At 35.0% G+C, this 15053-nt stretch overlaps 1 protein-coding gene across 2 annotated transcripts; it reads left to right on the forward strand.

Annotated features, from left to right (window-relative positions):
- The first annotated feature begins 685 nt into the window (after positions 1–685).
- LOC145315839 (contactin-like) lies at positions 686–13981 on the forward strand. Of its 2 annotated transcripts, XR_013878159.1 has the most exons (7): positions 686–865; positions 1096–1501; positions 4806–4971; positions 5785–5901; positions 8691–11652; positions 12034–12676; positions 13029–13981. XR_013878159.1 is itself a non-coding variant. In XM_080155957.1 (6 exons), the coding sequence occupies exons 1-6, from the start codon at positions 703–705 to the stop codon at positions 12480–12482; spliced, it is 4263 nt and encodes a 1420-aa protein (XP_080012083.1). In that variant the 5' UTR covers positions 686–702; the 3' UTR covers positions 12483–13981. The 2 variants fall into 2 exon arrangements, 1 of the variants encoding a protein (XP_080012083.1); XM_080155957.1 differs by having other exon boundaries at positions 12034–13981.
- Positions 13982–15053: the final 1072 nt, after the last annotated feature.

Here is a 15053-nt window from a genome sequence, read left to right on the forward strand (position 1 = left end):
GCTGTAAATTACAATGGTAGCCTAAGTTTGATAACACGATCTCTCATTGGTTGGCTTCAAAACTTTTGGTATTTTTATTTTGGTTCAAACTAGCAGTGTCCAAACTTTTCAATTAATATTTTTAATGTAATAGAGTGTTAGTTCAATTTATCACCAATTCACCATAATTAGAAATGTACAAAATTATTGTCTTATCCCTTAATATCCCTGATATTTTAAACATTGCATTTATTAATTCTTAATAAATTATCAGATTCTGTTCCGTTGTTAGTAGGGAGTTTTTCTAATCGTATGTAGTTTTATATTTTTTCAAAGAGGCTATTTCTATGTTTTCTATATTTCAAGTAAAATAGTTTTCTGTCTAATAATGTATTCTCATTGTTTTTCCGAGGAAAAAAGACCCCTATGTCATATACCTAGCAGCTTTATATACCTCGTTTTATTGGACTCGGTTGGATGGAATACATACATACATACAATATACATTAGTTTCTACCCTGTCAATACGGTTTACATTTGCTGTCGATATGCAAGTTCATGAGTGTATGGCGACTGCATGATTTTAATATAATATGACCATGGCTGACATAATATAGACACATAGACGGCATAATATATGCTTAAGTTGACATAAAAGGCACAACCATTTTGAGACAGGTTAGTAATCGGTTATTTTTTTCAGATACAATGAAATTTTAGACGATGAGATATATAATAAGTATTTTGTGCCTCTGCTGGAGGTTCCAGGTAAACCTGGCCCAGGATCCTGTTCAGCAGGACCAGTCTACCACTCCAAATGTAAGAGAACTTTTCCAACAGATAATTGATAACGTATCAACAGCTCCTGTTCCAGATTTTAAACCAGGCAAAACAATGTTCACAATTAAAAAATGAAATCTTTTTAACAGCAAAACTTTGTATCAAATCGCTTTTTATTAATTTGGCTGTGGATGAATAATAAATTGTTTTAAAAGAGTAAACCCTTTCCAGGACAGTCGAGAAACAGCCATATATGAATCATATTAATACAGTTAGAAAATGCATTCAAAACACATTTTTTATATTAAAAAATTCTGAACTAGTTTGTTTGCACAGAAATATTTCAAAATCCCGTGACGACTACAATAGCTGCCACAACCAGCACAACGCCCACACCGCCCCAACGCTTTCCCAACCGCGGCATCGGCAGCGCCAACTTTGAACCTCCGCGGCGCGACATCGACATCGAACGCAACCGTGACCTCGCCCAGGTCGATGAGTTTGGCAATCCGCTGGGCGAGGTGCACAACACAGACACCACCCGGTACGAGCTTGGCTCTGGTGGGGATCCCACAGAGCAAAAGTGTCCGCGTAATTGGGTCAGGTTCAAGTTGAGCTGCTACAAGTTTACGCGGTCCCCGCCGAAGAAATGGGGTGACGCGAGGGAGCTGTGCAGAGCTTTCAGACACGATGACCAGGACAAGGCGGATCTGGCCAGTGTCGACAGTTTTGAGGAACACAGGTAAATTGGGACTATCCATAGGATTTTTAGAGAATCACTCGTAAGCCCACACCTCTAGTTTTAAACGATTATTCTCCACCCCCACAAATTTAAAGCTTTCTACTAAAATAAGAGTTTCAAGCAGTAATTATAATGGGGATGCAAAATAAACTTCATATTTAAATACTTGGTGATTAAATAATGGGAATAAATGATACATATTTCATTAATATCTCCAAATAAGAAGGGGACATTTATTTACAATAATTTTTATAACTACGTTATCTTATTCGATGGCTTAAACTTTGGGTACTTTAATTAAATTTTGTTTGGTTGGTTTCAAACTTTTTAACCAAAAAGTTTAACCTTCAGTAGGATGGATTTTGTTTATTATTATTGGGGGTTTATTTCTATTTATCATCCATTGTCTTAACCCTGTATGTATGTGGTGTATGTATTTATTCTCTCTCTCTCTCTCATGATTTATTTAGTTTGTTTGAAATGAAAACATATGAGCACAATGCTTTCACATAACATACTCATATTTTATACCATTCTGTCATTATTATAAATTATTATGGTGTCTGTGCCTAGTTTGCTTTTTTAGTAAAAACCGAAAAAAATTTTATGCATGGAATTCGGGCTTCCGTAATGTTTAAAATGGACGTACGGACATTCTTGTAATGATTATAGAGTTGCTACGCTTTCTAAATCGTACCTAACTACTAAAGGAATCTCCATGCAAAGTTTGAAATCGATAGGACAATTCTAACATGCCTGAATTAACGAAAAAAGCTATCCGTTACGGACCGACCCTAAGTATAGAAAAGCTTCGCTTTGAATTATTATTATATTGATATATGAACATGTTCACAAGAAAATGTATAGTTTTGGATATAGTTAGGTTGATATTGTACTTTCGATTTTAAACAACTTTGCCAGAGACATTGAAATTGACAAAAATTGTATATTTTTGAGGCAAAACTTGATTTGGAAGGGAAGTGGATAAGAAAGTGGGAAATAAAGGAAGAGGGTTCTAGGGAAGCATCATAGTTATATTTTTGTTATTGTCGCGGTTTTGTAATGGGGCGGTTTTGGAACTGTCGCGGTTTTGTTTGTCGCGGTTTATATCAACTCCCTTAAAATTGTTGTTAGAATCTTGGTCCCTTGTTTCTGAACTTTGTATTGTGATCGATAAATTAAAATACTTAAAGTAAAAACCCTAATATCGATTTAGTTGCGTACAACTTTTTGACGCTATTTATTATTCTATTGGTTTGGTCTTCGAAATAATGATTCATTCATAGGACGACCAGGCACATTTTTGATTATAAACTTAGTAATTTAACTGTATAATAGTTAATGTTTGTTTGTATATTCGATTGTTCGATTTTCTGTTATTCTCTGGAGCAAAATAAAATAACAACGATTTTTGAAAACATTTGCTCAGACGAACAGATAAAAATATTTTCTATTTAATTCTATTTATTTTTTATTTAGACGAAAAAAAGACATAACGTTTTAAACCTTTGTTTGTGTTGAAAGAAAATGGTTTAACCTAGAAATTTGATTTATTTTAAACCTTGCAGCTTAACTTGAAAGGATTATTTAGTTTTGATGTTGTAGGATACAACAGGAAGATTCATACATCATGTAATATGTATGTTTACCATCTCATCGGGGATGTTCAGAGATAAGACAATGGTGATAAATTGATTTACATTCTCAATGATGATGAACAAGATTGTCCCTTCTGTAGATAAAACATATTTCAATAAACATACGCAAGGTTTCTGATCGAACGAATAAGATAAAGGAGTTGTAAAACTTTGGGTACCAGTGTAATTAACAGCTCAATGTTTCTATCCTCCTTGTATGTTATACAAATTTACAACTAAATAGTTGAAAGTGATACAATTAATATAAATCATAATCTCTGTTCTCTTGCGATTTAATAACTTTTCTACACAAGGTTTTATTTAGTTTTAGACATACCAAAAAAAGGGAAAAGTGCTTTAGAAACGTCCAATCTTTTTTTTGTAATGGTTGGGGTTAATAAAATCCATTTTTTTCTTTGGCGCCACCATGGGGTATAAAATTTATAATTGCTTATTACCCTTTCTATATTCGTAGAAAGCTGGATATAATACGATGCTAGACATAGTTTTTTCGTATGGATGAGAACCGGTTCCTATCCACCGGATTCGAATGAATACGAGAAACTATTATATTATAGTTTTTCAATTACACGACAACTGCATTGATAATACTCCTAAACTTAAACAGCAAAGCTTTACTTTTAAAAAATGAGGAAAAATGTAATATTTAGATTATGTATTAATGTGAATTCGTTTCATTTTAGAAAGTAGTTTCAGTTTGACATTTTTGCAAAAAAAATGATTTAAATTTTTAATGTAAGGAAATGTGTTAATATTATATTCAAACTTAACTTTACATTTTTTAAAGTTTTAAATTTGAAAAAATGCATAATTAGAATTTATTTATTACTATATGTTTATTAGTTTTGTATTTTTTTTGCATTATCCGTTAATATAAGCACAATGCTGAGTTAGAATTGCATTTTAAATCCCATGAAAGCGATCTATATTGTGATATTGACTTCTTAGCATTGAGCACTTGATTTATACACAACTAGTGGTGGGGAGATGAATTCGTTCCCCCCTTTTGTTATTTTTTTTATGATGACAGACTCAAAAGTTTTGCGTAACTTTATAATACTTTTAGAACACATTTTTCATACTTCATATAATTTCTGATTAATTTATTTCAGTAGGTACAAATGCAAGTAATATGAAATAAACTATAAAATTTTTGATATAAATTTTTTAGGTTAAATATTTTTTTTAAAAATGTGGCGTTATCCTTTTAGAATTTTTTTTTCAATTTTGAAAATTTGAGCCCCCCCCCCCCAACAACGACGAACAACTATTTTAGGTTAGGTTAGGTTTTAGGCTAGTTAAAGCTTACCTTAAACCCCAGCCGCCAGATAATTCTGCATTGTGTAATTTAATTTGAAATATCTTAGGGAAGATAACAACATCATAATATGACAAAAATCGTAAGAAATAGTGTTTTCCTTATTACTTTGCCCCGTGATGTTGTTACTGGTTCCATTAAGATTCTCCTAACTTTCAAGGGGGTGTTAAAAGCAACCCAAGTCCTTTTTTTCCTCTTCTTTCCCTCTACAAAAAATAGCCATCCCAATTTTTTTTTAAATATGTAGGGGGAAGGGGGGTCGTTTTTAGTAGCAAGAATTTATTTGAGGTTAAGAACCACAACATTCTAATTTTACATTGTTTTTTAGATTTATCAGCGACTACTTAAACAAGAACGACCCTCAGCACAGGAGGTGGTACATCTCAACTACACAGCAGAATAAGAACCAGTGGATCAACCAGGGAGATGGAACTCAGATGTTAAACCTGGACAAGTTTTTTCATCCTGCCAATGAGTGGGGAGAATTTGATCAGGTACAAATAGGATCCTAACCTTATGGGGCCACAACAATTTATAGTCATAAATTTTGAGAATGATTAACGGAGGAAATTAAGATTGGTGGCATTTCAAATCGAAATGTGTTCACTTTTAACCAATAATATGATTGGATTGTCACTACGCTGTTTTCCCATTGGTCCAATTAAAGAATTGTGGATCTAACTTACTATCTTTATTTAAATAAGGATAACAACATCCAAAAAAAAGGCGAAGCTTTTAAACGGTAGGACGAACGAACATTAACACTTGTAGAGTATCGGGCCTGAATAAACAGAATATAAATGTATAAGTCTACATAAAATTGTAAGTGAATTTGTTGCAAAACTGTCTAGATACAGGATACTGTTTAAGGACATACTTACTTTTCAGGACTTGATTATGATTATAGAGATACATCGCTTATAACGTTGTACCTTGTTGTAATTGTAATCAGTATCAAAAAAATCAGATGAATAGGATTATTAAATCCCATAAAAAGATTTATCAAAAGGTTATAAATCTACATGGTTTACATGGACTTACAGACATTCTGGTAAAGATTATAGAGTTGCTACGCTTTTTAAATCGTACCTAACAGTTACAGGAATCATCATGCAAAGTTTGAAATCGATAGGACAATTGTATCAAATTTATGAAAAGAGCTAACCGTTACGGACGGACGAACTGACCAATCCTAATAATAGAAAAGCTTCTCGTATCGCATTAGATCAAATGTTTTAAAGATAGGTAGGTATATATTTATCTATTTGTAAGTTTACAAAATTGTAAAAGTTTTTTGTTTTGTTTAGGCTCAGTATAAAAAAGATTACCTGGTGTATAGTTTCTCTCTGAAAAGAAGACAATGGGGATTCCAACCAGTATTTGGACAGGAAGAATATCTGTATATTTGCGAAGTTCCTATTGATGTAAGTTTTTTTGGGGGGGTATAGTCCCTTTCGTGACATCGCCTCTTAAGGGGCGTTTCGTCGTATTTTCACAGTACCTTTTCTCCTATTCTCTGACCCTGGGGGGGGGGGGGGGCAAATTGCCTAACCCTGCGGGGCAATCACGTAACCCAACCTAACCTAACCTTAAATAACCTACCAAAAACTACTGTGAAAATACTACGAACGAAAAAGAATATACCCGTTTATTTTTTTGTACACTGTTAAAAAATATTCTGTTCAGTAGGTACATATTTATTACCTATATTAAAATTTATGATCATTATAGACAAACACTTTTTTTTTGTGTGGAAAATTAGAAATGTCCGTCAATAGCTTTTTTTAAATTTTCTTTGTTACAATGTTGTTTATTTATGTAGAGATCCCGAGATTTTGCACATTTAGAAACGTCTTACATACCTAGAAATTTTTATAAATCTTCCTATAAAAAGGTACTAGGCGATATATATATTAGGTCTTATTTTTGACCGTAAAAATAACAAAAATTGCTAATTTTACACATAATACCTATCCATTTATTAACATCAAACTGTTTGAGAAGTCAAAATTTTTGACAAAATAAATCAAAATTAGAATTTTTTATTTTAATCTGAGCTGATGGGAGATATTTATGTTTTTTTTCTATATTCTAACTGTTCAAAACTCAAGAACTCAACATTATAGAACACCTACTTGTTTACTGAAAAAGCTTTTTTTTGGGTTTAAATGTTTAGATTTATTAGGTATATTGTATTTTTCATAACAAAAAAATTAAATGCTTTGCCGGAATAAATGTAACATAGAGCAAAATTGTAGGAAAGTTTTGAAGGTTTAATTGATGGTTGAACAGTTAGGATAATATTGATATCATCTACATTCTACATTCTCTTTGTTTTCTCACTTTCAAACAACTTCGTACAACTTAAATTCGCCTTCAGTTCTTATTCTAAATTTTGAATATAAAATGCATTAAAAAGGATCAAAGGGATAAATCTTAATGGTTTGTAAACTTAAAGGGGGGGGGGGGTAAAATGTGGTGACTCGTGCCACGACATACCAGCAATTTTATTTTGGGTGCTACTCCCTTAGTTTTAGAGATAATTGGATAAAATCTTTTGGGCTGGGTCAGTAATTACCCCAACTAGAGGTATCTTTCAAAAAAAACGGCGGCGGGACCGCCGCTCCCGCCGCCCGCCGCCGTTTTCCGCCGCCACCAAAAATTTTTTTTTTTTGCATTTCTCGCCGAATTAGGCAATTTGGAATCATTTGAGACCATGTTATTTTTTTCAAAAATTTTTCCCCTTACAAGCAGCCCTGCGGGGGGACAGTCATTTTTTTCAAATTCTCGTATATCAAGGTATATCTTAAATACAGTACTTCTCCTGTTATTTTGAAGATATTGAAACAAAATCTTTTTAGGTTGGTAAGTAAAAAATATTTGAATTAAGAAAACGGCGGCGGGACCGGCGGGACCGCCGCTCCCGCCGTCCGCCGCCGTTTTCCGCCGCCAACAAAAAAAATTATTTTTGGCATTTCTCGCCGAATTAGGCAATTTGGAATCATTTGAGACCATGTTATTTTTTTCAAAAATTTTTCCCCTTACAAGCAGCCCTGCGGGGGGACTTAGTCATTTTTTTCAAATTCTCGTATATCAAGGTATATCTTAAATACAGTACTTCTCCTGTGATTTTGAAGATATTGAAACAAAATCTTTTTAGGTTGGTAAGTAAAAAATATTTGAATTAAGAAAACGGCGGCGGGACCGCCGCTCCCGCCGTCCGCCGCCGTTTTCCGCCGCCAACAAACAAAAATTTTTTTTTGCATTTCTCGCCGAATTAGGCAATTTGGAATCATTTGAGACCATGTTATTTTTTTCAAAAATTTTTACCCTTACAAGCAGCCCTGCGGGGGGACTTAGTCATTTTTTTCAAATTCTCGTATATCAAGGTATATCTTAAATACAGTACTTCCCCTGTGATTTTGAAGATATTGAAACAAAATCTTTTTTGATGGGTCAGTAATAAATATTTGCGAGAAATGCAAAAAAAAAATTTTTTAAATTTTTTTCAAATTTTTTTCAAATTCTCGTATATCAAGGTATATCTTTAATTCAGTACTTCTCCTGTGCTTTTGAAGATATTGGAACAAAATCTTTTTTGATGGGTCAGTAATAAATATTTGCGAGAAATGCAAAAAAAAATTTTTTTGTTGCCGGCGGAAAACGGCGGCGGACGGCGGGAGCGGCGGTCCCGCCGCCGTTTTCTTAATTCAAATATATTTTACTTACCAACCTAAAAAGATTTTGATTCAATATCTTCAAAATCACAGGAGAAGTACTGTATTTAAGATATACCTTGATATACGAGAATTTGAAAAAAATGACGAAGTCCCCCCGCAGGGCTGCTTGTAAGGGGAAAAATTTTTGAAAAAAATAACATGGTCTCAAATGATTCCAAATTGCCTAATTCGGCGAGAAATGCAAAAAAAAAAAAAATTTTGGTGGCGGCGGAAAACGGCGGCGGGCGGCGGGAGCGGCGGTCCCGCCGCCGTTTTTTTTGAAAGATACCTCTAGTTGGGGTAATTACTGACCCAGCCCAAAAGATTTTATCCAATTAGCTCTAAAACTAAGGGAGTAGCACCCAAAATAAAATTGCTGGTATGTCGTGGCACGAGTCACCACATTTTACCCCCCCCCCCTTTATGTACGAAATGTTATACTTGAGTTTAAGCGACTAATATTATTTTTTAGATTAAAATATTTTATTTTGCAGGAGGTGAAATACTTGATCAATGATGACAGATCTGCAGAATATGGACAGCCTCTGGGAGATCCTCGTTACATCCCCATGGGACCTTTATTTGTCCGCCAGCCCAACCGAACAGTCTTCGACATATCACGGCGCAACATTGTGAACGACGTGTCTCTTCTGTGTATAGCCCAATCCTGGCCACCCCCATCATACGAATGGTTTAAAGAGGTTTATATAAATGATACTCTTACTGAAGTTAAGGTGGAGCCGCTAAATGACAATAGAATCACCATAAGCGGTGGCCAGCTTATTATTCACAAACCAGATCAAACGCGGGACAAGGGAAAGTACTTTTGCACGGCCGCCAACCAGTTTGGTAACATTAGATCAAGATCAGTGTCATTGTCGTTTGGCTTCATTGGTGAGTTCATATTGAGGCGTAGCAACGAGATTGGCCGAGAAAACTGGGGCAAGGCTATCTCCTGCGATGCTCCACATCATTACCCGGATGTCAAGTATTACTGGGCCAGAGACTACTTCCCCAACCTGGTAGAAGAAGATCGACGTGTCATGGTGTCATACGACGGATACATTTATTTCTCCGCCCTGGAGAATATTGATCGTGGTAACTACAGTTGTAACGTGCAGAGCTCTGAATTCAACATTGGACGTAACGGGCCATTTTTCCAGATTGATGTGCTGCCCCATCCAAACTATCAACAATTGAGGTTTCCGCAAAATTTTCCCAAGTCGTTTCCAGAGGCTCCGGTAGCCGGCGAAGCAGTTAGACTTGAATGCATTGCCTTTGGCTATCCTGTGCCCCATTACAATTGGACTCGCGCCAATTCTCCACTGCCACGAGGTGCCTATATGACCAACTACAACCGTGTCCTGATTATCCCGCGTGTTCAGGTAGAGGACCAGGGCGAGTACGTGTGCACAGCTAAAAATGACAAGGTAACCATCAAGGCCTCCCTGACACTCAGTATTCAATCCCGTCCAGTCTTTACCATAAGAATCGGTGACATGTACGTTGACGAAAATGATGAGGTTATTTGGACTTGTGAAGCTTTTGGTATCCCAGACGTTACCTATGCTTGGCTTAGGAATGGTAAACCCTTAGTTGTGGATCCTGACAAAATAGCTCCTGAGGATCGTGGTCGGTATGAGGTGAGGGACAATGTGCTGAAAATCCGTCAGGTCTCCAAAGAACGTGACGAGGGCATGTATCAGTGTGTAGCCAAAAACGACCTAGATACACGATACAGCTCCGGCCAACTCAAAGTATTAACGCTTACTCCGTCATTTACCAAACGTCCTCTAGAGGAGAAAATCTACGCCGCAGAGAATGGTAACGTTACCATTAATTGTGAACCTGAGGCTGCGCCATTGCCTAACATCACCTGGTATCATCAAGGCAACAGAGTTGGATCTGGTGGGAAGTATGAAATATTCGCCAACGGAGCCTTACAAATAATTAAACTAAATAAAGCCGATGCAGGACAATGGGATTGTGATGCTCGTAACAAGTATGGTTCTGCCCGCAGTACAACTCGTTTGGTTGTTCTGGATGGTCCCTCATTTAAGGGCACTAATGTAGACAAGCCAAATCCTAGGCAAATAGTCCGCAAAGGAATGGAGGTAAATCTGCGCTGTAAAGCCGAGGCAGATGATATTCTAGACAGAGCCTATTACTGGCGGCTTAATGGAATTCTTTTACAATTTGTTGAGGATTATGAAAAGCAGAGAATTCTGGAGCTTAAGAATGCCGGCGGCAGCAGGATTAATCTGAACAGAAGATCAGAACAGGTTTTATCTTTTGAGTCCTATGATGAAAGAACACAAAGATTGTCATCACAATGGATAAACAACAGCCCGGACTATAAGAACAAAGGAACTGGAGATTTCCAAAAGTTCCGTCGAGGCAAAACTGACGGAAACATGGATATTTTCAATATTACCATCGCTGAGGCTGGAATTTACGAGTGCGCAGTTGAAACAGCTGTTGGAACTATTTACGGAACATCTGAAGTAATTGTGCACGCCCCGCCTGGACCTCCAGGGGGTGTCACTGCTGTCCAACTGAACGCTAACTCTGGCACAGTTGTGTGGACTGATGGTGCCTTCTATGGATATAGAATCAATTCCTACAGGATTGAGGGAAGGACAGATCACAATTCTTCCTGGATTATTCTGGCAGATAAGATTGTTGGCGAAGATATTAAATTCCAAGGCGGCAAGACAGAAGTTGATGGTAGAAAGCAGTTTAAACTTGAGAATAAACTTTCTCCGTGGGCTGCGTATAGCTTCCGAGTTGCAGGTTATAACGACATTGGCATGGGAGAGTGGTCAGAACCTTCGCCACAGTATAACACACTTCCAGACAAACCATATTTGCCAGTCACTAATTTAAGAAGTGATGGAGGTCGCACAGGTGATTTGACCTTAAGATGGGATCCTTTGCCAAAGCAGCGCCAGAATGCCCCAGGTATCTACTACAAAGTATACTACCGCCGTGTTGGCATTGATGAGGAAAGAAACTTCCAGGAGAAAACTCTAAAAAATCTGGGAAATATTGACATGCATGTGATTAGAGTACCTAAAGAATACTACTGGACAACATATGAAGTCAAGGTCCAGGTATTTAACGACATGTGCCACCTTCCAAAATGTCAGGGCCCTATCACCGAACCTGAAATTGTTATGACGGCAGAAGATTTGCCGGGTACTGCGCCAACACAAGTAGGCGCCCGTCCTTTCAACTCAACCGCCATTAACATCACATGGAATCAAATCCCACAAGAGAGGGGAAAACTTCGTGGCAAGCTAATCGGATACAGAATCAAGTATTGGCAGCAAGCATTAGATGAGGTTACTGATTCACAGTATGTCTTGTCTAGAAGCACCGAACCCCACGCTCTAATCATTGGTCTGTTGCCTAATACTTACTACTGGGTCAGAGTTATGGCTTACAATTCAGCAGGTACGTTTATTACTGTTTTTAATTTTTAATTTTAATACCTAGTTGTATTGCAATATACATATTGCTCCCTTAAAATTTGTTTTGTTCGTGAAATTTAAATTTTCTTTAAGTTTTATACATTTTTACTATAATTTACATATTGTGCATCCTTATTGATTGTCTATTTTTTCTCTACCAAAAGATCTCGTTAACCATTTGATTGATATGGACTTCCTTTACAGGAAAGCTTTTCATTTGCTTTGAAACGTTTTCCAAGATAAAATATGGTTGGTAGGACCATCTTAAACAATTAACCCCTTTCCTCCCTCCTCTTTGAGGTTTCTAGAAGTACAACCGCTAGTTTACTTAGAAAGAAAATTATTTTTACGTTTCCAATTTTAGGTCCTGGTCCTGAGAGTGAAAGATTTTTGGAGAGAACCTTCAAACTTCGGCCTCAGAAGCCTCCAACAGCTGTACAGGTGTATGGTATAAATCCTTCCACAATCCGTGTCACCTGGCGATACGTTTCCCCGAGCGTTGAAGAAGAACCATTGACGGGATACAAGATACGTGTCTGGGAGTCGGACAAGGATATTTCAGTGGCGAATGACACAATCATATACATCGGTAACAGGCTGGAGGCGACCATATCTGACCTGACGCCGGGCAAGAGCTACATGCTGAGAGTGCTGGCATTTTCACAGGGTGGCGAGGGTAAGATGTCCTCCCCGACCTGGCAGTTCCAGATGGGAGATCCAAAGTACCTGAACACAGCCACTTCAATCTACAACAGCATTCAACTATTAACAAGTATTCTCATCCCAACTATTTTAATCAAACTATTGACATAATAGGATGTATTTATGGTGATATTATTTTATATTATTATACATGTAGATATTTTTATAGTGTAAATAATTATGTAAATATTGTAAAAAAGTGACCCTTATGTATTGTTGTTGTCAAACTATACGCCAGTGTTGAACCTCTTTGCATTATATATTTTTGAAATTGTAAAACATTCCATCCATTTATATTTATCAAGGTGGCTTCCTAGATTGTTCTGTTACAGTTTAATACTAAATTCGAATATACACTTAAATGGTTTTATAGTCAATTGACCAGGGAAAAAAATATCAAATTTTTTTTTTGTTAAATAAATTTAAAATATAGGAGAGGTGGGTAGTTTTTGTTTGATTAATTCCTTTAAGGGGCCCTACCCAGCCTAAGGTGTAAAACAATGACATGGAAAACTATCCCCCCCCCTTACATTTTTTTTTTTACAAATTAAAGGGAGGGAAACCGCCACGACTTTTTCTTAAATCTTATTTTAATATGCTGTCCTATATTCCTACGATATTAAACTCTGACAGAACAATACTATAACCCACTATCAGCTAGTGATATTTTATAAAATAATGTAAGATTTTCTTTTTTTCATTAATAATGATTCGATTATCAGAGATTGTCACAATACGGTTTTATTTTTCAACTAAAACCTTTAAAAATTAAATTCTTTTACCTATTTTCTCTACGTTTATATTTTATATAAATTATGTGTTTATATATTCTCCCTCTTTTTAAAATTCAAATTAAAGAAAACGATTGATTTATAGCAATAAAATTTTAGATAGAACGTATCTCTAATAAAATGCCAATGCCTTAAAGCACTCAATATGCATGATTCTGCACGCCCATGCTGTATATGAAACTCATTAGCTTAAAAAGGTATTGTCACAAAAATTGTTTACTAAGTTTTGGATATTTCTTCGTATTCTCTTTTATTATCATCGTTTTTAAAGTTAAAACATTAGAATTTTACATAGAATTTTTATCCAGAAAGTTAGTATTTTTGATATTTTTATGAAAATCAGAAATTCTTGAATAATTTAGTTGATGTGGAAAATAGAAAATTTATTGAATCAATTTATTTTGAGTAGAAAAAAAGTGCAACTTTCAGTTTTTTTTTCACAATAACATTTTACTTAGACTGTATTTTAATAATGTTAGATGGAATTTCTCATAAAGTGGTAAGATATCAGAATATCTATCTGTACCAAAAGATCTTGACCTATTTGGATCTTATTTTCATTGAGATTCATATAGACCCTGAGGAGTTTTTTTTATCTATTAAATCTGTTAAAATATCTACTAGAAAAGGCATTTATGTTTTTTATTTTCATTTTTTTTTCATTTTTACTTTAGATTTACATGAAAACATCTCATATTTGAATGTATAATTACAGTATTATTATTGAACCTTTTACAATTGATGTTTTATTAAAAAAATGTATCGGAATAAAAGAATTATTGATAATTTTATATTACAAAATAAAAGTTTGCCTAAATATATATTTTTGTTTACTTATAAAGAGTGTGGGAACCTAGCTCCTAAACTAAAAAACACAAAAACAGGAGCTTTTAGTGGTTATGTAATGTAATAAAATTTTTCTATTATTAACACAAGCCGCGCAATTTGAATTTAAAAAAAAGACAGCTTTTTTGCAAACCCTTTAGTATTAATGTTTAAAGTGTAGGGACGGATTAATACCTCGGGAACTTGACTAATAACCCTTTGATAGCACATGTTTTTGCATCTTAGTGAGCTACGCCTGTCGAATATCCAATAGCTAATCTTACTCTTGTTGTCATAAATTAATTAAAGTTTAAAAGGAGGCAGTTTATAACGTCTTTGACTATGTCCCAATTTTCACAAAAAATGCAAATAAACGGGGTAGTTTCACGAAATGCATTTGAACTTTTAATTTATTAAACCACATAGTTTTTCCTGATTAATGGTCTAAATTATATTTGAAAGAATTTAAATTTTCAACCATGTATTTTTAAAAATGTCAAGACTTAAATTATGACTTTTACCTACACAAATTAGAAATTAGAAAAAAACTGCCTAGTAAAAGTTTTTTTTATATTTCAAATATCTTAATGGCTAACCTATATACAAATATCATATTCAACATTTACAGAAAAAACTTTTAACGTTCAAGTAGCCCTAACTCGTTCAATGCACTTCTTACAACTATCCTTTTTAGTTAACATTTTTCTAAAACTGCTATATATAACTGAGAATTAACATTTTTTTTGACCTTATGTTAGAAACTTAATTAAAGTTGGCAAGTTTTGTCCTTCCTCAAAATAATTCCTAATGTGTCCAGATAAACCTTCCTAGAAAAAATTAGTGAATCAAGCTTTTTGTTTTACTTATAGAAATAGGATGTTTCTTTGTATGTCATAATTAGCCAGGGAGGAAGGGACATTGGGCTGTTTATTACACTAGTCCCCAAAGTTTTATGATAAGGCATTCTTATTCGTTAACTTAGCTAGTTTGGGGGCTTTTATTGGTCGATCCATTAACTTGAGTGTCCATTACTCAGCATAATCTACAAAAGGTGCAATTATAGTGT

This window comes from Acartia tonsa, chromosome 4 (genome assembly GCF_053477335.1).
Source record: "Acartia tonsa isolate MP-2025a chromosome 4, ASM5347733v1, whole genome shotgun sequence".
Classification (NCBI taxonomy): domain Eukaryota; kingdom Metazoa; phylum Arthropoda; class Copepoda; order Calanoida; family Acartiidae; genus Acartia; species Acartia tonsa.

Coding starts and splice junctions, on each gene's coding strand:
- LOC145315839 (XM_080155957.1), top strand. CDS start 703: ATGAGATATATAATAAGTATTTTGTGCCTCTGCTGGAGGTTCCAGGTA. Junction 866..1,095: donor TGTTCCAGATTTTAAACCAG/GCAAAACAATGT, acceptor TTGTTTGCACAG/AAATATTTCAAAATCCCGTG. Junction 11,653..12,033: donor TATGGCTTACAATTCAGCAG/GTACGTTTATTA, acceptor TTCCAATTTTAG/GTCCTGGTCCTGAGAGTGAA.